This window comes from Brassica napus, chromosome C3, assembly GCF_020379485.1.
Source record: "Brassica napus cultivar Da-Ae chromosome C3, Da-Ae, whole genome shotgun sequence".
Classification (NCBI taxonomy): Eukaryota; Viridiplantae; Streptophyta; class Magnoliopsida; order Brassicales; family Brassicaceae; genus Brassica; species Brassica napus.
Genome location: NC_063446.1, coordinates 41,237,492 through 41,257,803, shown reverse-complemented (window position 1 = coordinate 41,257,803; position 20,312 = coordinate 41,237,492). Strand labels below are relative to the sequence as shown.

Here is a 20,312-nt window from a genome sequence, read left to right as displayed (position 1 = left end):
ACCGTCCTAGGCCCAATCCGTGGTCTCCCTATTTCTTAATAGATAAGGATCCGATTTTTTTAAAAAATACATGTATTTTTATATTAAAAATAAGAAAAAATGTCCAAATTTTTGTTATATGAAAGTATTTTTTATTTCCGTAGATTTATTTTTAAAAATACTTCTAGTATTTTGAAAAAAAAATATATATCTATCATATTTTTTAAAGAAAAATAATAGTTTGGAAAATTATTTTGTTTTGCCCAAGATCCATAACACCATTGTGTCGGTCCTGCAAACTAATGAAATCGAACGAATCTTTACTCTCATGTAGCATCAAGTCGTGTTAAGGTCTTTTTCAAAATATGAATGTATACTTTTCTCTGTAGTAAAACTATAAAACATGTCTTCCAAAAAGTTCAAAGCTTGTCATGTTTTTTTCTCAAGCTTGGCATGTTTGTTACAAGAATCGTATACAAACTCCTTTTAAATATCAACGCTTTTGATTCTCTTATTGTTTTACACAGGTCTCGTGGTTGTATGAGGAAGAACAGTTAGATCTAGCAAACCTAGTTAGCAAAATTTTCATAGCTAGTTAATCTATTGTAAACTTGTTTTTTTTGTTCATAGCTAGTTAATCTATTGTAAACTTAGTTTTTTTTCTTTTTCTTATCACGCATTCATCACAATAGCAACTCGTTTGTGCATGGCCTATATGCAGAGGACATCTATAGGTGTCGTCTTATCCACCCCAAATTTTAACAAGACAAAACCTACTAAGTAATAACTGCTTATTTAGTCTCTCTGATTGGTGACTTGTTGTATTAGCTTTGAGTTATCATAAATGACTAAACGTTATATAATTCAATATAACTTGCAGTAAAAAATTATGTGGTAAAAACTGTAGATTTATGTAGTGAATTGCTGTATAAATATGAGTTTATATGTTTTAAAAATAATTGATTGGTAATATTTTTAATGTATAAGTCGCAATATATAAATTTTGAATAAAAAATTATAGTTATCAACAATAATAACATTTATTATATAATAAAAAATAGTTAGAAAATTAAATATAAAAATTAAAAATTAAGAAAATATATTTATGTTTATATGATAAATATATGTATATGTATATATATTTACAGAGAATTTATGTATGTAAATTTTTAGTTACTAAACAGAATTAACAATTAAATTTTATAGAAATAATTTGATTAAAAATAAGAAAGTTTATAAAAATCTTTGACAAAGTAGTTAATAACTATACAAGTTTTTTTTTGAATAATGAAAGTGACGTGAAACAACAGTGGTAGTGTAATAAAAGAACTTAAATTATTAAAAATCAGAAGTAACCGTAATTTAACTGGAAAACATACTAACTCAACTTATAAAGTTATAATACATGAGAATTTGTTTGATGTTGGGTTATGACTTGAATTATCCAATTTACTAAAGGAACTAATTCAAAACTGTAACTCAAACATAAGACATTCTAACTCATACATTAACTAAAAAAATTAAAAGTAATTCATGATTGGTAACATTTATGAGTTATACTCCTAACTCAAATTTAATCAAGTTTAACTCATGTCACCCAATGAAGACTCTTCGATGATGGTTAAGTGAAGAGTTACTTTTGGACGTCCCAAAATTTTAACAAGACAAAACCTACTCGGTAATACTCCCTCTGTTTCATAATAAGTGTCATTCTAACATTTTTTTTTGTTACACAAAAAGTATCACTTTACAATTACAATGCAAATTATACTTACTTTCATCTGAAAAGTAATTGCAAACTGCATTGATTTTATAAAGAATTTTATTTATCTCAGATACTATTGGTCATAGAGATGTAATTAATAACAATTTACGTATATTTCAACCACTTTTTTAATCTGTGTGAAAAATGTCAAAGTGACACTTATTCAGAAACCGAAAAAGTATATAACTGCATAATAGTCTCTCCGTTAATGGTTAAGTAACCTATGTAGAATTTATAAAAACGTCTGATAAAATGCAAGTGATGATCTCTCCATATTTTTTCTGTTTTTCCAATGTCATTTAATTTCTTTTGTATTCTGTTCAATATCTTACAATTTTTATCACTCAAATCAGGTTGGCAAGCAATCTAGATCCTAGGCAAAGGATCCATGCACAATAGTCATATGACATAATCATTTCATATAATGAGTAGATTCAGTGCCCTGCGAAGGTTTAAAGAGGCCTAATTAATGCAATATTTTTCAAATGTTGTTATTTTCTGAGGAAATGTTTACTATTTAAAATGGGGTTTCATGATTTTTTGTGTATGTTTGCAAATAAATGAATGATAGATATTGTTAATATGTTTATAATTAAAGTCTAAAAATAGCATAAACTGAAATGTGTATCAACAGTCAAATTTCAGACATGAGTATGCATGCAAACACTTATAACCACAATGTAATAATATGTTAATGTATAAATGGCCCCCTATATTTTGCTTTAAAAATAAGGGACCTGAGGCTGCTGCCTTTTTTCTACAAGGGTAAGCACGGCTCCGAGCAGATTGAACAAATCAACATCTTATCGGTAAAATGAAGGAAAAACAGAAGATTATTTATTGGCATTACTGAAGAAAAGGGTAGAAGATTAAAAAACAAACAATGTAGTTCATTTGTTGCTTTCGAGAGTTACCATTATCTCACAAGCAAATTTAATGTGTTAAATAAATTTTATCTTTTTTTTTTTGTCAACAAATTTTATCTAATAATAGAAACAAAAACGTGATAGTAGGCAACACGGGGTCCAATTTTACAGACAAGAAAGATTGAAGGAGGAGGGGTCACTGGTCAGTAGATTTACACCAACATCAAAAGGCAGGCCAACCCAACCCAAACCGAGATAAACCAAATGTATCAAAATACGGCTAAACCAGCTGGGCCCGCGTCACAGAATCTGACGCGTACCAGAAACAAATTCGGGTAGAGCCCATTAAGAAACAAAGCCCAAAATCACGAAAACATGCCTCTCTCTCTCTCTCTCTCTCTCTCTCTCTCTCATCACAGCTTAGCTCCGATTTATAAACCCTAGCTATTCCGATTAGATTGATTCAGGATTTGATCGGAAAGATCCGTTCTCTGTGCTGAGACTTAGAAACACTCATTTCAGGTGTTCTGCTCAGGAGCCCTGTATTTGGGTTTAGATTAGCAAAGCATTCATTCTTTCTTTCTGATTCGTATCATTTGCGTTTACAGAAGAGGTTTTCGCTGGAAAACAATGGCGGGTTGGCAGAGGAATCTACAGTTAATTCGTCAAGTTGCGAGAAGAGTGACCAACAGTAACGTTTCTACAGCCAATTACTCTTGGAGTTTGGAATCCCCTTTCTCCAAAGGTGAATCCTTTTGCTCATTTCAATCGCCATGTGTGATTTTGTGTTTCGTTCGATGGTGATTCAGGTTACTTGCAGGGTGTCTCCTGAGACCAACCTACTCCTCAGCGCCACTGCATCATTATCTAAAGCAAGTGGTAATGCATTCTTCGCTTTCCCACTTCTTCATTTGTTTATAGGTTTGCAAATTTATGTTGCTGCAGTTCCCCATTTGAACGTTTTAGGATGTTGACATAGGGGAAGTTAAGAGTGTGCTTGTGGGATGCATTATCTTTTGGAACTATGCAACTCTAGTTAACCTTAGGAACCTCTACTTTTTTTTGGTATGGAATTGGAAGTCATGATGGGATCCTGTTCTATGCTCTCTCAGGGGATTTCGACATCAAGAAAACTGGAGGCTGGTGAAGAACCTGTGTCATCACCTTTGTCATCTCCAGCTCTATTGGGTCCTGGAAAAGAAGAAGAAGAGCAGAAGATTATCCCAAAGCGTAAGAAAGTGCAGGCTGTACTCAAGGCCATCAAGCAGGTGTGTTCGCTTTCCACATCAACTACTTGCTTTTTTGGTTTTGGTATGCTTCTGAGCTCAATCTTGTGTGCTTGTTTCAGAGTCCTAAGAAGGTGAACCTAGTTGCAGCACTAGTACGTGGTATGCGTGTTGAAGATGCTCTCATGCAACTTCAGGTCACTGTTAAACGGGCTTCCCATACCGTGTACCGGGTAATCTCTCAGATCTGAGTTTGTAACAGACATCTCGTTTCTATTTGTACAAATTAAACCCATTATTGTCATCCAGGTTATCCACGCTGCCCGAGCAAATGCTTCTCATAACCATGGACTAGATCCTGACCGTCTCATCATTGGTACTGAACCCTTTGGTTTCTTCTATGTTTGCTGCATTAAGGAACGATTTGTTTTATCTAAGCCTTTGATATGTGATGCAGCGGAAGCGTTTGTTGGGAAGGGACTCTTCAAGAAGAGGATATCTATCCATGGAAAAGGAAAATGCGGGTTGATGATAAGACCCGAGTGTCGTCTAACTGTCATAGTTAGAGAGACGACTCCAGAGGAAGAAGCTGAGATTGCGAGGCTCAAAGTTCACAATTTTAAGAAGCTAACCAAGCGGGAGAGGCGGCTAAACCCGCACAAGCTCATCGAGACAACTCCAATTTGGAACCGCAGAGGCACTAAAGCCAACCATCGTTCCTCAGAGTTGGTGCCATCTCGTTAGTGTCTTTGTTCCTTGATGGTTACAAGAACGGATCAAGGTACAATGACTAGTGTCTTCTTTGCACCTTCTTGTTTGTTTTTGGTTTGACATTGTACGGGTACTTAATAGGATCGGTTTATTATTTGCATTCAATAAAGTGTTGCAAGAACGGATTAAGGTACAATAATGACTAGTAACGTTACTTTCAAATCCAAATTTTAAACAAATGAAACTTGCATCAAACAACACAAACGATGCAAACCTTAGGAACGGGAGAGAGACATCTGTCTGAAAGCCCTAAGAATCTCTAGGACTTGTTCATAAGGAGGACTTAGATCTTTGACCACATCGGTTTCGTTAATAGCAGTGAGCCAACTACAGACACCAGGAACTGTCTCGGGGTCGACGATCTTTAAACCCAAAACCTCTTCGTGTGCCTTGTAAGGGCTTAGCAAAGTGCACATCACAATGTCAACAAGGCTCATAGTCTCGTTAGTCAGAGTAGGTTTACCATTAGTTCCGAGAAAATATCCTTGAGCCCTTCTTTCTCTATGATGCTCAGCTTCTCCTTCACCTCTGTGAGAGCTTTCTCTTGCTCTTCTCCTTCGGTTTTCACCACTTTCATCACCACATCGAAAAGATGTAACTGGATGTAGCTGGCCCAAAACCGGACTTTAGATCTTTTGTAAGGGTCTTGAGGCAAAAGTTGTGGACCGTTTCTCCAAGTTTCGTCGATGTATTCAATGATAAACAAGGATTCAGAGATCGGTTTACCTTTGTGGACGAGAACCGGAACCTTCTTGTGAACCGGGTTGTGCTGGAGAAGGGCTTGGCTCTTGTTATGGAGATCTTCTTGAACGAATAGGTAAGGTATGGATTTAAGCTTGAGGGCTAACTCAACCCTTTTGCTGTAAGGACTCACGAATGTTCCATGGAGTATCACTTTGTTCTCAGTTTCGTCTTCCATCTTGTTTTTCTTTGGATCCGAGTATTGCTTCAATCATAGATTTATAGTCTATAAACCAAGTGGGAGAAAAAAAGAGGATAAAGACAAAAGCGTTAATATATAGATCGGTCAAAGAACCTTGCCCATCAATCTCATACTTGCTTGGTTGAAATTGCTTCCTTTTTCCTTTCAATGTACATAGTTTAGAAACATTGACAAAAACAAAGTAAAACATTTTGTAAGTAGTCTTGTATAATACAGAAGAAGTATATGTGTTTCACTAATGTTTTGAGTTTTTATCTTCAATCTTTTTTTTTTGACGAGAAATCATCTCTATTTTTTGCATTAATTTTGTATGATGTGTTCATCGTTACTTTAGTTTTCACTAACGTTAAAAATAAAATATTAATGAAACTGTTTGAACAGGATTCAGTCGACTAGGTTGAAAAGTCGACTAGGTTGAAAGAACTCGGAAATGGGATGACTAAAGACGTTTTATTAGATTTAAACCAAAGGGTTACAAGAACGACAGAAAAGCGAAAAAAACAGTTCTTAAGACTCAAAGCAACAAGATCAAAGAGATGACTAAAACCCTAGATCTAGCCGCTCAGTGTGTAAAATCTAAAAGTTCTCTTCTTGTTGCTTCCTCTTTCCCCTTTATAGGTCCCCTGTCCTTGATGCCCTAATTTCGTACCTCTTTGGGCTTTGATGCGAGAGGCCGAGTATACGTGCATGGGCAAAGTTCCCTCCAAGCCGGGTACTTCGGTCGGCTTAGTCGATCGACTAAAAGTACTCTAAGGTCGAGCTGACGTCTTTAGCCGCCGAGCCGACCAAACTAATCCAACTTGCTAGATTAAGACCTGTTATTTGATGGGCCTTGTGGAGGGATGTAATCCATCTCCTACAATAAGTTTCCCCCAGTTCACTTGTGAGCGACGTGGCGGTCTCAGTGAATTTGGGGGTCAGGTTTATTCGGATAGCAGGCTCTAATACAAGGGATAACCCTTCCCTTTTAGTCGTTGGTATGTGCTTTTGGTCGCATGGTGTTCTGTAGGTGTCTCTGGTCGATCCGAGTAGCGCTTATCTTGATGAGCTTACTTGCCTCTCGGTCTTTATGGTGGGATGCAGTTTACTCGGGTGATAGATTATTTTGGGTAAAACGACGGGGATCGGTTTTGTTGGTTAACCGGGGACCGGTTTAAATCGAGACCAGGAATTGATTCCGGTCTGAATATCTGATTGAAAACCGGTTTAAGCGAGAAACCGAACCGTCGCGAGTAAGTTTCTGGGCATTTAGGCGGCCTTTGAGGCCCATTTAGACCTTCGTAGACCTAATGATTGCACTCGGAAATCGTGCCTTCGTTTTTGCTATAAATAGGTTTCTCTCCTTTGCTTTCGTCATTCTTCTCTGCAGATTCAGGTATTCCGTTTTCTCTCCCTTCTCTCTACTTTTACTTTCTCTCTCTATATAGGTTTTTATTCGTATAGACTCGTTGGTATCGTTCGGCGGTTGTAGTCGTCCTCTGAATTAAGAAACATGCCTCCGAGAAGTCGATTGTCGCGAGAGGAGAAGGGGAAGGACATTGCAGATTTTCCGAGTCCGACTAGAGATGCGTCAGCGGCCGGCAGCCCACTGGATGATTTCGACTTGATTCATCGCGATGCTCTTCGGGACATAGAGAACATGACTCTATCTCAATGCCTTTTGGTCGCTGATGCCCATAGGCTAATTCGTGACGAAGGCGCGGATCGCGTTGAAGTCGGGAGCAGCGACGTGAGCGGAAGTGAGAACAGAGGGGGAGACCAAAGCGATGATGCAACTGATTCCGAACGTGATGACGCTGATGCGTCTGGTCGGTCCCCGACGCCTTCGAGGCGGGTTCGCAAGAGAGTTCGTTTCGATCAGATAGACTGTCGTTCAACTGTTTATCATCCTGGTGGGATCTTCGAGGAGCTTGCTCCGCTGCCGCCCGGACTGTTGCGCGACCCACGGGCTCAGTCGTGGGGGAATGAGTTTGGATCATGTGCTTCTCACCATGCCGTGAGGGATCTGTTAAGGGCGAGCGGTGGTGCTGGCGTTACCTACATCATACCGTCTGCTGAGCAGTGTCCCTGGTCGCCTCCGGTTGGTTACTAGTGCGTGAATGAGTCATACTTCGGGGAGTATACGAATCTATGGTTTCCGATCCCTCGGTTGGTGACGTCTTATGCATTCTGCCGCGACATTGCCATCTCTCAACTTTTGAACGGGTCGCTGTGAATAGCCGTCATGCTGATGGTAATGGCAGTTGAGATGGACATCTCGATGAGCGTGAGGGATCTTCGAGGAACTGACTTTCACGAAGGCGGAGCCAAACGGTATCTTCTCGGTGAAAATGCGTTCGAAATACAACGTCTTGACCGGTCACCCAAATAAGACGCATGATTGGCAACGCGCGTACTTTTTCGTGAAATCCGATTAACATGCCTTCGAAGAGCCGCCCGGGGATGACTACCGCGTTTTGTGGAACCAGCAACTCGGTAGAGACTCGTCTGTTGGAGTTTCGTTTTAGTCATTAGCTATAACCCTTCTTATCCTTGTATTTGCAGTTCGTCACCCGAATATGATCGCCTACCCTGAGAAGTTCTTTGAGAGTGCTCAAGCGATCGCAACGCACAGTCATCTTCGTTGGCCAGATCTCAGTCGGAAGTGGATACGTCGCCAGCAAGCTAGGATCGCTAGAGGTAAGCCTGCTGGTTGCTTTTAGGGTCTATTAGAGGTTTGTTTTTCTTCTTTGCGATTTTCATGTTGATTTTCTGCTTCTGTAGTTGATTGGGAGTCGAGGCTTCCTTGTGTTCTCGGTCTCCGTAAGTCGCGCCTTCCTTTGTTTACTCGCAAACAACAGAGACTTCTTGACAAAGCTAGAGAAATGGATGGAGTCCCGGATCTAAGCGCCCTGTTGAAAGGGAAGTTGGAGTTGCTCTCGAAGAAATCGACTACAGTCGATCCTCAGGGACCGTCTAACTCCGGAGGCGACAGTTCTTCTGAAGGTGGTGGAACCTCCAGGGAAGGAGCCTCCAGAGAAAGGGTCCCTATTGTAGTCGATGAAGGGGTCGGAGCGGAGACTTCTGCTTCAGGTCCCAAGAAGAAGAAAAAGAGCACAAAGACTAAGGGGAGAGCGACCGACGAGGTTCCTACGAAGGGTTTGCTTCCCTCGATGGGACTTCCGAGGGTTCGAAGGCAAAAAGGAAGAAGAACAACAAGAAAAGGTCTCGTGGCGGGGCAGCTTCCCCTGTTGATAGAGATGAGGGCCCAGCAGAAGGACGAGAGGGTGCTTTAGTCGAGGCGGCGCCAGATGGTCGCCCAAAGAAGAGAACTAAGAGGTATGTTGAGGTAGAGCCACGTCCTTCTACCTCCGACACGAACGCTGCTGATACGACTTTAGTCGACGCTGTTGGTGAGGACAGCGACACTCCTGAAAACCTGTCTGAAGAGAGGAGAAAAACCAGCTCGCGAGAAGGGGATTTTGGTGATGAGCCCGTTGCGAACGAGAGGTCTGCTCCCGACTCTTCTGCGAGAAAAAGTTGTAGACCTGAGGGTTCTCTAGCAAAGAAAAGGAGGATCGAATTCCCTGATCGCGTCGAGTTTTCTTATGACGATACAACTCCCCTAATCCTTAATCCCCTTAGATGCGCGGAACTGACGCGCCAAATTCGTGGTGGGACGAAGGAGATGTTGTAACTGGAAGATCTCTACTTCAGGGATGAATACATTGATGTTGCTTTTGCGAGAGCGCGGGTAACTGCGCTACTTTTCATTCTTTATCTCTTCGTTGATTTATTGGGTTCATCCATCTCACGTAGTCCGTGTTTATCGTTTTGCAGAGTGACGGGAGCATGAATTTCCTTGTCGAGAAGTACAACAGTGCTCTGAAGCAGACGATGATCCAGTTGGGATCTTCGGAGAAGCTTGCTCAGGCGAGGTTGAAGGCCATTGAGCGAGTAAGTGTGGAGCATACGAAGGCTAACGAGAAGGCTACGAATAAGAAGGAAATTCTTCGAGTGAAGTTTGAAGAGCTGGAGGGTAAGCTTAAATCCGCCAGGGCGGCGAAGAAAGAGCTTGCCCAAGAGAACACTCGTTTGGAGCAAGCGGCTGCGACCCTTGAGAAGGAGAAGGCTGATCTACTCAAAGAAAGGGACACTGCAGAGGAGAAATTGATTAGAGAGAGGCAACGCTTGAAGGATTCTCGGGGGTTGGAGGTTACTCGTGAGAGGGAAAGGGTTGAAGCTGCTATGGTCGAGAAGGCAAATCGCTGTTTTGGTCGCATATGCGACCATTTTACTCGCTTGGATGCCTTTGGGAAAGCGAAGAACCTGTACGGTCAAGCCTCGGGGACGAAGAAGTGCCTTGAGATGATAAAGGCCAGTGGGACAGAGATCCCACGGGAAATGATCGACGTCTTTGCTGAACAGGAGAAACTCGATGAGGCGGAGGCTATGAAGCTTTGTGTAGGTCCGCTATCTGATAGCGACCTCACTCTTTCTCCGCTGGTTCTTCCTTCTCGCTTTGTCGAGGACATGTTTACAGCATCGTTTGATCCATATGGATGAAACGTAAATTTGATTTGACCGGAGACGACTTCCCAGCTCATTACCTCGCTCGAAATTACCAAGGAGCCATCAGAAGAGCCATTGGTTGACGTCACGTCAGTCCCCGCTAAGCACATCGAGGTTCCAGAGGGAGGTGGTCTTGAGGAACGTCCAGAGAATGAGAACCTGGAGGAGGTCCCCGCAAAGGACAATCTCGAGACAGGCGACACTCCGGTTCGAGAGGAAGAGTCCAAGAACGTGGGCATCGAGGATCCTGTCCTCGTCTCGGATTCTTCCTCCGAAGGACGAGAAGATGAAAAGGAGGAAGATGATAGAGCCGAGGAGACGTCGCCGCCGCAGCCTGTCGAGGAAGTCCCGGCTGCTGCCGCTACTGAAAACCCAGTCAGTCCTCCTACTCTTGGGACGCGGGAGGAAGACGATCAAGATTCTGTGCCTTGACGCTTTGCTTATGTTCTTTTTCTTTGTGCTTTTTGTGTTTGTGGTCATGATAGACCCTGTTGTTGTATCAACGAGGACCTTGGTGACGTCATACTCCCCAATTCCAAGGACGACAAGAAGAGGGTCGTTGTGGGGTACGTGAATCCCCTCGGCGTCATCCAGCAAAAAAGTTATCAGAGGGTGACTTGGCGGCCTAGTCGGCCACCTCTGCGAAGTCGCGACCTGTCGACGGTAATCCTTGACGGAGCGAACAGAATTGCCGCAAGGAGGAGAACCGCCCATAATGACGTTTAGCTGCTGTCTTGTTTTTACTCGCTTGGAGTCTAAGAAGGCGCGTAAATCGGTTGATACAATATTGTCATTTTTCGACGACGAAGTGTCGTTGCTTGACGTCTTAGTTTGCTCCAAACGTCTACGGAGTTCAGTGGATTTCAAACGATCGAGACGGATGCGAAGATCGCATGCACCAGCGTTGAGTTTATCTCGAAGGTCACCGTTCGGGCGCTCTTCGGGATCGGGGTCACCTGTCGAGATACACCGGGACTTCCGTGCATCCAACGTTGTTCGGAGATCATTGTGCTTGGAGCTGTTGCTATCTTCGGACTCGAACTTTCTTTTCAAAACATCTCTCAAATCTTCGAGTACAGGCGTGTCGTCGTTTTTGTCGTCCGACGATAAGGTTTGTTGAGAGAGTATGACCTCAATGTGCCTGCGATTAGCTGGTTGCTCTTCGTCGGCTGAGGAGTCTCCCTCGCCGTTACCCCTCGGAGTGTCCTCCTCATCGTCTCGTTGTTGAGTCTCGCTTTGTCAACCTTTGCCTGTAGCTTTGCGTTGGACTCTCCTTTCCTTATTCTTACTCCAGCTCTTGTCGTTCTTTAGCTTAGCTTTTAGGGGTTCGAACTTAAAGTCGCCACTTGCGAGAGATGAGAGGTAGTGCGCATAGAGTGACTTGTACTCTGTCGTATCCTGCCCTTTGACGTCGTGATATTTGCAGTGCTTGGTGAGATCGACGGTTCTGGAAGGGCCTGCCGCTGAACCTGCTGTTGTCGTAGGTTGGGTCGCATAAACAGTATCGACTGGTTCGTCGGACGAATCGATCTCCCTTACCCACTTATTCCAACCTTCTCCGCAGACTACGAGAGTTGAAACCGACACGTTGTTCTCGTTGATGACATACATGTATCCGTCTTTGCGGCCGTTTTTTGTCGCTTGGGGCATGCTGGCGCGGTTCTTGTCGCGTGTTGGCGTTTTTAGGCGCTGGAGCTTTGGATGCATTCATCTTGCTGAGAATTGCATTAGTATCTTCTTCCATTCAGATGAAGTTGTCAGAGCGCGCGATAGCGTCTTGGAGTGACGTAGTTGAGTTTTGGTATAAGTCTTCTCGGAATTTAGAGCGAACCCACAACGTGTTCCGCAGGGCGTCGATGGCGATACTGTCTGGGATTTCAATCCTCGAGACTACGGCTTTGAATTTCTCCATGTAGTCGCGGAGGCTCTGGTCTTTGGTTTGGTTGAGGTTCCACAAGCTAGAGGCGGTAGCGCTGCGCTTTGTGAACATAATGTACATCTTGAGAAAAGCCGCTGACAAGTCACAGAAGCTTCTGATTGAGTTTTCCTCTAACTGGGAGAACCAGGTTAGGGCTTGCTCGTGGAGAGTCTCGACGAACAGTTGGCAGTAGCCTGCGTCTCTTTCTTTGTCAGAGAGTCGAGCCTGTGCCATCGCGATATTGAAAGCTGTCATGTGTTCCACCGGGTCTCCGCCGGGTTTGTACTCGGGTAGGCGCAACTTCTCTATCTTTCCGAGCTGCACACTAGTCAACGCGCTAGTGAAAGGGATGCGCGAGGTTGCGGCGAGTACGCTCTCGATTTGCGGCGCCGCGCTGGTTGCCTGATGGATCTTTTTGCTCATTTGTTGGAAGCTGAGTTTGAGCTCGGCGATTTAACGTATGGTTGCGAGATCTGAGCCTACTGGAGGGGTGTCGGCGAGAAGGGTTTCATTAGGCTCCGAGTCATCTCAGACGTGGTCGCCTCCGGTTGCCGTTGCTGTTGGGTTTGTGTTGAAGAGGCGACGGCGTATTTGCTGGGAACGGCTCGTTTGGCCATCTGGAGCTGTGAGTGCCGCGACCAAAGCAGCTAGTTAGTCATTGGTCATCTTTTGGACTTCGTCTTGATGAGCGAGTCGAGCCATGATAGAGCTCATGAAATTTGCGGTGATGGGCGGCGCGGCTTCAGGCGTAGGGGTTGGTTCTCCGCCTGGAGCGCCGAAGGTGGCGTCGTCTTGAGCCATGTAGACCTAAAACGTTACTTTAGTCAGTCTTACGGTGGGCGCCAATTGTTTGAACAGGATTCAGTCGACTAGGTTGAAAGAACTCGGAAATGTGATGACTAAAGACGTTTTATTAGATTTGAACCTCGTCAAGGCTCTTAACCTTGTGGTCGTGGGTTCGAGCCCCACGGTGGGCGCCAATTGTTTGAACAGGATTCAGTCGACTAGGTTGAAAGAACTCGGAGATAGGATGACTAAAGACGTTTTATTAGATTTGAACCAAAGGGTTACAAGAACGACAAAAAAGCGAGAAAGACAGTTCCTAAGGCTCAAAGCAACAAGATCAAAGAGATGACTAAAACTCTAGATCTAGCCGCTCAGTGTGTAAAATCCAAAAGTATTCTTCTTGTTGCTTCCTCTTTCCTTTTTATAGGTCCCCTGTCCTTGATGCACTAATTTCGTACTTCTTTGGGCTTTGATGCGAGAGGCCGAGTATACGGATCTGGGCAAAGTTTCCTCCAAACCGGGTACTTCGATCGGTTTAGTCGATCGACTAAAAATACTCTAAGGTCGAGCTGACGTCTTTAGCCGCTGAACCGACCAAACTATTCCAACTTGCTGGATTAGGGCCTGTTATTTAATTCATCTCCTACAAACACGACTTGCCAATTGAAATAATGAAATCCACCAAAATAGCGAATTGATGAAAATCGAACGGTCATAAAACCAAATTAAAAACCAGCCATGACTAAGTTATTAGGCTTCCAAATCAAGCCGCGTGGCTCGATTTTGTCGACTCCTCTCATAGTTATGGACACGTGTCTCTAGCCCAACTTCCTTCATATCAGAGTAATCTCTTGTCCAAAAAATTACAAACAAACAAAGCAAAAAAAAGAAACAATCAAAAGTCGACGCCAAAAATGAGTTCCGGTATTGGAAATTTGGTGAAGATCATCCTTAAGAACTTCGACGTTATCGCTGGGTAAAATGAATAACTAACACATAGCGTAGCCATTTTCTCGTTTTAGTTTTCCCATTGATTTGATTCTTTTTTTTGTTGCATGTGGTTGTGTGTGCAGACCTATTATTAGCTTGCTTTATCCCCTGTAAGTCAAATATACCTTTCTCCATCTAATTTACTCGCCTGAGAGTTTGTCAAATCTCAAAATACGTGTTTCACTTAAGTCATTACCGGTCTATACTTGAATTCAGATACGCATCAGTGAGGGCAATAGAGTCGGGAGCCCATGGAGACGACAAGCAATGGCTCACTTATTGGGCTCTTTATTCACTTATCAAACTCTTTGAGCTCACTTTCTACGGACTCATCGAATGGTAAGTTCAAAAATAGCCTAAAGAGGCATCCACATCCTTTTAAACAGTCTTAAGAACTCACTTTTGGTAGTGTGCAAGTTTCTTCTTTTATAATGGACTAATGAAAGTTTTCGAGGTTCGTGGTATAATATCAGGATCCCGATATGGCCATACGCCAAGCTAGCACTAATTTCTTGGTTGGTGTTACCGGGCTTGAGCGGCGCTGCTTATGTTTATGAGAACTATGTGCGTTCATTCCTTTTACGCCCACATAGTGTTAATATATGGTATGTGCCCGCTAAGAAGGACGAAGATGACTTACCAGCAGCTGCTGGGAAATTCACTCCGGTAAACGATTCTGGTGAGCCTACGGAAAAGCGTGCGAGCTCGGTATGACCTCTCTAAATTCTCTCGAAAACCTGGTTTGTGACCTACATGTTCGATCTCGAGAGACAGTTTAATTTGTTGATTATTGTTGATATCTTCAGGTGGATACATGAGCAGCCAAATATGTTGGTCACTCGGCCTTTAATGATACATATGTCTACTAGCTACCAAAGCTACTTCTGACCCGTTTTAGCTTAAAATCGTTGCCCACGCATTTCCTCTCTTTTTTCTCTCCGGTTATTATCGAGTTGTTGTTACCGGTTAATAAATTTTAAATATCAAAATAATGTTAAATTAAATGCAGGTTAATTTATATTTGTTATGTAACAATATCAAATCACGAAAACAGTGAACTTGACGAGGCCAGAGCCGGTCCGACAGTTTAATTTTTTTTCTTAATGCCCAGTGCTTGTGTCTTTGTTATTCACTATAAAAAAAAATTATCGTTTTAAATCATGAAGTTAGCACCTCTAATATTACTCCATTTACTTTAAAATATAATGAAAAATAAATAATAATCAAAATACAAAATCATGAAATTTTTTATAGCATTTCTAACTCTATTTCATATTTACTTTAAAATAGAATGAAAAACAAAATATAAAATCATGAAGTTTTGATTGCATCCCCAAAATATTTTATTTTTTTTGTTAAAATTCTTACTTTTGACTTTATTTTGAAATAAAATATGTAAAACACTGGATTTTTTGCTTATGGTCTAGACCGACTTTATACATACACTAATTCTGATCTGCACGGTTTGCGCGGAATTATTTATATTTATAAATCAAAATTTCATAATTTTTATTTTATAAATTTTGGTTTGCGTCTAGGTTGTATTTTTTAGTTTTCTGTTTGATTTCGGTTGGTTGTGAATTTTAGTTTTTGATTCAATAATATAATAATTGTTTAGTTATTTATGAATTTGAGTTTGGTTTGGTTTAGGTTTTGCTATTTTGGTTTTTAGTTCGGTTTTTGCAGTTATACTTTATTTCTAGTTGTGCACGGGTTATTTTTATTTCTAGCTAAATAGATGGCTATGTATTCATTTTTATGTGTCTAACTATAGTTTTGTAGTAAATATTTTGAATATATTGCTTACATTTTGACTGTATTTATTGTAAATTTATGGTGTCTTATTCATGTATTTTATTAGACATTAATATATAGTTTTTTATGTTTTTATATATAATATATTTTGTTATGAGTTATCAATACATACTAATGTATCTTTGTCTAATTTTAGTACAAAAAAATTCATAATCAGATACAATAAAGTAACACCCTTCAAATATAAATAAAAAAATGTTATAAATAATATTGTGTATGTCTATAACCAGCTCATACTAGAGAAAGAGAGTCGGCGCGGCGCCCTAGAGAGAGAGAGAGCCGGCGGTTAGAGAGAGAGAGAAAAACCATAGTTTCCTTTTCTTTATTGGTTTATGATTCATACTATTTCCATATTCTATACTTTCCATATTTGTAATCTTTCCTTTTCTTTTTTGTAATTCCCTATATATATAAAGGACACACTTTATGTTTATGAAATACATAAACATACAAATTCTATTCTTTAGTTTCACAACACGTTATCAGCACGATTCTCTAAGAACCGAACCCTAAGCTAAACAAAATCGAACCTAAAAGCCCTCGGCGATAAACTCTAGCCGGCGAACACCCTAATCATGATCGCGTCCCTTGTTCCAGCTCGTGTTCCCGATCCAAGCCTGTTCGTGTCCTGATCAGTTCCATCTCACGGTGATCTCAGCTTGGACAGCTCTCATCCGACGATCTCAGCTTCAGCTCGCGTTCCTGATCAGCAATCAGCACGCTCGCAACAGACGTCTCAGTCCGTTCCAGCACGCGATCTCGTTCCAGCTCACTCGCGTCCCAATCTCAACAATCAGCTCGCGGTTCTTCTCTCCTTGGTGGTCCATTCAACCCTACTTGAGGTTAAGGTAATTCGAAACCTTAATAAGAACCCATAATCGAATATTGATTGTTTGATATAAATTGAAACCATAAAAACGATAAACCCTAATCGTATAACATATGTGTTGAAATCAAAACCATAACGTAATAGATCCAAACCCTAATCGAGATTGATTGTTTGATCAATTAAAATCGAAACCTTAATGGTTTTGAATCTCAAAAACCCCAATGATCTAAGATCAAAATCGAAACCCTAATACTAATAACCATGATCGATTTCAACTAAACCCTAATACTTGAAACCGAAACTATTTGATTGCTTGATTCGATTTTGAAATCGAATTTGATTGTTTGAGATTGAATGTTCCGAATCTGAATTTGATCACATAGAACCATATGCTAAGATTGTTAAACTCATACTTAAATTTGGTTGTTTGAATTGATGAAACCGATTGCATAAAGATCATATAGAAATCGTATTGCTAGACTAGGTTGAATGATTGAAACCATTGAAACCGAAACCCTAATAATATATAATGTATAAACCGATTGCATGAATCACATGCTGCTTGATTGTTTGTTCGCGGTTACTTTCATGAATCCTTAGAAACCGTCTATGCTAGGATTGCAATTACACAATGATCATATCTAGAAACCGAATTGCTTTGAACATATCTCGTAGCCGTGCGGCTTATCATGCATCATATCCGTTTGGTCGTGTGACCATATCCGCTTGTCTTGCATCATGCATGTTCGGATTGTTTGGCTGTGCGGCTTGTTAGCTTATCATGCATGCAAAATCGTATGAACTGAATGCATCATATCCGTTTGGTCATGTGACCAATTTGCACAACTGATTGTCTTGTATGCATTGACATGAAAACTTTTAAAACTAAATTATAAAACATATGATTTCAGATGTCGAAAATCAACAACTTGGATTTTGCTGCCCTAAATCTCTCTGGAGATAATTATTTACAATGGGTGCTTGATGCTAAGATCATCCTAAAATCCAAGGGACTCGGTGAGTGTATCACCGAGGACAATAATGCTAGTGAGAAAGATCGATATGAAGCCATCTTGATTATTCGCCATCATCTAACTGAGAGTCTCAAAGATCAGTATCTGACCATTGAGAATCCATTAGATCTTTGGACAGAATTGAAAGCAAGATATGATCACCAGAGAACGGTGATCTTACCAAAGGCTCTGTACGATTAGAGGAATCTCAAGATCCAGGACTATAAGTCCGTGGAAGAGTATAAATCGGCACTGTTTAAGATTGTTTCGAAATTGAAACTGTGTGGTGAGAATGTAACGGATAAGGATATGCTTGAGAAAACCTTTTCCACCTTCCACACAAGCAATGTGCTGTTACAACAACAGTACCGAGAGAAGGGCTTCACGACTTATGCTAATCTTATTTCTTGTCTATTGCTCGCTGAGCAAAACGATGAATTGTTGATGAGAAACAGTGAAAGGAGACCTCCTGGATCAACCACACCACCTGAAGCACACACAACCACTGAAGCCAAGAAAGAAGCAAATCACGTCCAATCTAATGGCCAACACGGCCGTGGTCGTGGAAAATAGCATGGACGTGGCCGTGGTCGAAGCTCATTTGGCGGCCACGGGCGAGGAAATCAGTATGGTTGAGACCATGGTCGAGACCGTGGCCAAGGACACTCGTCTGGATGAGGTCATGGTCGAGGCTGTGGAACTTCATTCAAACCTCAACACTCGACCAATTCAAGCAAATCCGTGTGCCATAGATGTGGTATGGGCAATCACTGGGCTAAGACATGTAGGACTCCCAAACATCTAGTTGACCTCTATCAAGAGAGTTTGAAAGGGAAGAATCCTGAACCCACATGACATATCAAGATGGTGAAGATGATTTCAATAATGACCAAGACGATCTTATGGAATATGAAACTTCAGATTGTCTAAAAGACTGAAGATTGATTTCGACATTTGTGATCTAAACCTTTGTGTTCTTTGTTCTATGTTGTTATTTTTTTTAACTTGTTTTACTAAAACTTAATAATAAATGAATGATTTTATAAATGAAGTCTCTAAGTATCATCCTATAAATCTTGTTTTAGAAATGAATGATAACAAGGTAGTGGACAGTGTGTCAAGCCACACGATCTTAAGAGACAAAAGATACTTCATAAATCTAACACTAAAAAACGCCAACATCTCGACCATTGCGGGTATAGCTAGTCTCATAGAGGGTCACAACCAGGCTAACATCCTGGTTCCTATGGGTATGTATCTTGAGATAACAGATGCCTTGTATTCACCCAGCTCTAAGAGAATATTAAGTTTTAAAGAAATTCGAATGGATTATTTTCATATAAAAACTAAGGGCGAAGGAAACAAAGAGTTCCTTCAGATCATAGAAATCGCCCAAGGCAATAAGAAAGTTTTAGAATCTATACCTGCACTCTCTACTGGTCTTTACCATACCAAAGTCAGTATGATCGAGGTAAATGCCACGTTTAACAAACAGGCCATCGACAATTTCACTCTATGGCACGACCAGCTTGGCCATCCCGGTTCGACCATGATGCGTACATCTCGAACACCAATGGCCATACACTTAAAGAAAAATGAGTTATCCCAAAGCACTTAACGTGTGTGGCATGTTCAAAAGCGAAACTCATCGTTAGGCCATCGCCAGTTAAAGTCACTAAGGAAACGATAAACTTTCTCGAAAGAATACAAGGAGACATTTGTGGACCAATACACCCACCTTGTGGGACATTTCGATATTTCATGGTTCTTATTGATGCGTCCACGAGATGGTCGCATGTATGTCTCCTGTCGACCCGCAACTTGGCATTTGCAAGGTTACTTGCTCAGATAATTCGATTACGAGCTCATTTTCCAGATTTTCCTTTAAAGACCATACGTCTTGACAATGCTGGTGGGTTCACTTCCCAAGCGTTTAATGATTACTGTATGTCCATGGGGGTAACTGTGGAACACTCCGTGGCACATGTACATACACAGAACGGCTTGGCCGAATCATTTATAAAACGCATACAGCTCATTGCTAGACCGTTGCTTATGAAGTCAACGCTTTCGGTTTCTGCATGGGGACACGCCGTCCTTCACGCAGCCGAGCTCATACGCATCAGGCCATCTAGTGAACATAAATATTCCCCATCACAATTGCTTACGGGTCATGAGCCAGACATATCCCATCTTAAGATATTCGGTTGTGCCGTTTATGTTTCAATTCCTCCACCACAGAGAACAAAGATGAGACCTCAATGGAGGATGGGGATATATATTGGATTTGATTCTCCCACGATTATTAAGTATCTTGAGCCAACTACAGGTGATTTATTTAAGGCCAGATACGCGGATTATCATTTTGATGAATCCGAACATCAAACATTAGGGGGAGATAATAATAAGCTGGTAAAATAAATTATATGGAATCAAACATCCTTATCTTGGCAAGATCCTCGGACTCAGGAATGTGATTTAGAAGTCCAAAAGATAATACATTTACAAAATCTAGCTAATCAATTGACAGATTCCTTTGCTGACCCGAAAAGAGTGACTAAGTCATATATACCAGCTGCTAACGCACCAATACGAATTGATGTTCAAGAGGGACACAATCAAGTTGCTACATAGACTAGACAACAATTGAAATGTGGTAGACCAATAGGTTCAAAAGATAAGAACCCTCGGAAAACAAAGAAAGGTGCTGAAAATGAAACCGAGGGTAAGGATATCCGAGACACGGCCGCGGCTGATCTGAAAACCCGAGACATAGTCGTGGTCAAGCCTAAGGCCCTAGACGCGGCCGATCCTTATGTACCAAACACTGATGCTTGGTACGCCAAGCTTCATGGTACTG

At 41.3% G+C, this 20,312-nt stretch overlaps 2 protein-coding genes and 1 pseudogene across 2 annotated transcripts; 2 read left to right on the top strand and 1 right to left on the bottom strand.

Annotated features, from left to right (window-relative positions):
* Positions 1 to 2,961: 2,961 nt before the first annotated feature.
* On the top strand, positions 2,962 to 4,743 carry LOC106437316 (50S ribosomal protein L22). The gene is made up of 7 exons (XM_013878225.3): positions 2,962 to 3,132; positions 3,219 to 3,355; positions 3,431 to 3,489; positions 3,723 to 3,878; positions 3,959 to 4,069; positions 4,146 to 4,212; positions 4,294 to 4,743. Exons 2-7 carry the CDS (start codon positions 3,241 to 3,243, stop codon positions 4,578 to 4,580), a joined length of 795 nt encoding a protein of 264 aa, XP_013733679.2. The 5' UTR covers positions 2,962 to 3,132; positions 3,219 to 3,240; the 3' UTR covers positions 4,581 to 4,743.
* LOC106437324 lies at positions 4,679 to 5,604 on the bottom strand (annotated as a pseudogene).
* An 8,057-nt stretch (positions 5,605 to 13,661) lies between these two features.
* LOC106443331 (HVA22-like protein b) lies at positions 13,662 to 14,799 on the top strand. Its single transcript, XM_013884901.3, has 5 exons — positions 13,662 to 13,781; positions 13,879 to 13,905; positions 14,012 to 14,134; positions 14,269 to 14,503; positions 14,602 to 14,799. Exons 1-5 carry the CDS (start codon positions 13,720 to 13,722, stop codon positions 14,611 to 14,613), a joined length of 459 nt encoding a protein of 152 aa, XP_013740355.1. The 5' UTR covers positions 13,662 to 13,719; the 3' UTR covers positions 14,614 to 14,799.
* Positions 14,800 to 20,312: the final 5,513 nt, after the last annotated feature.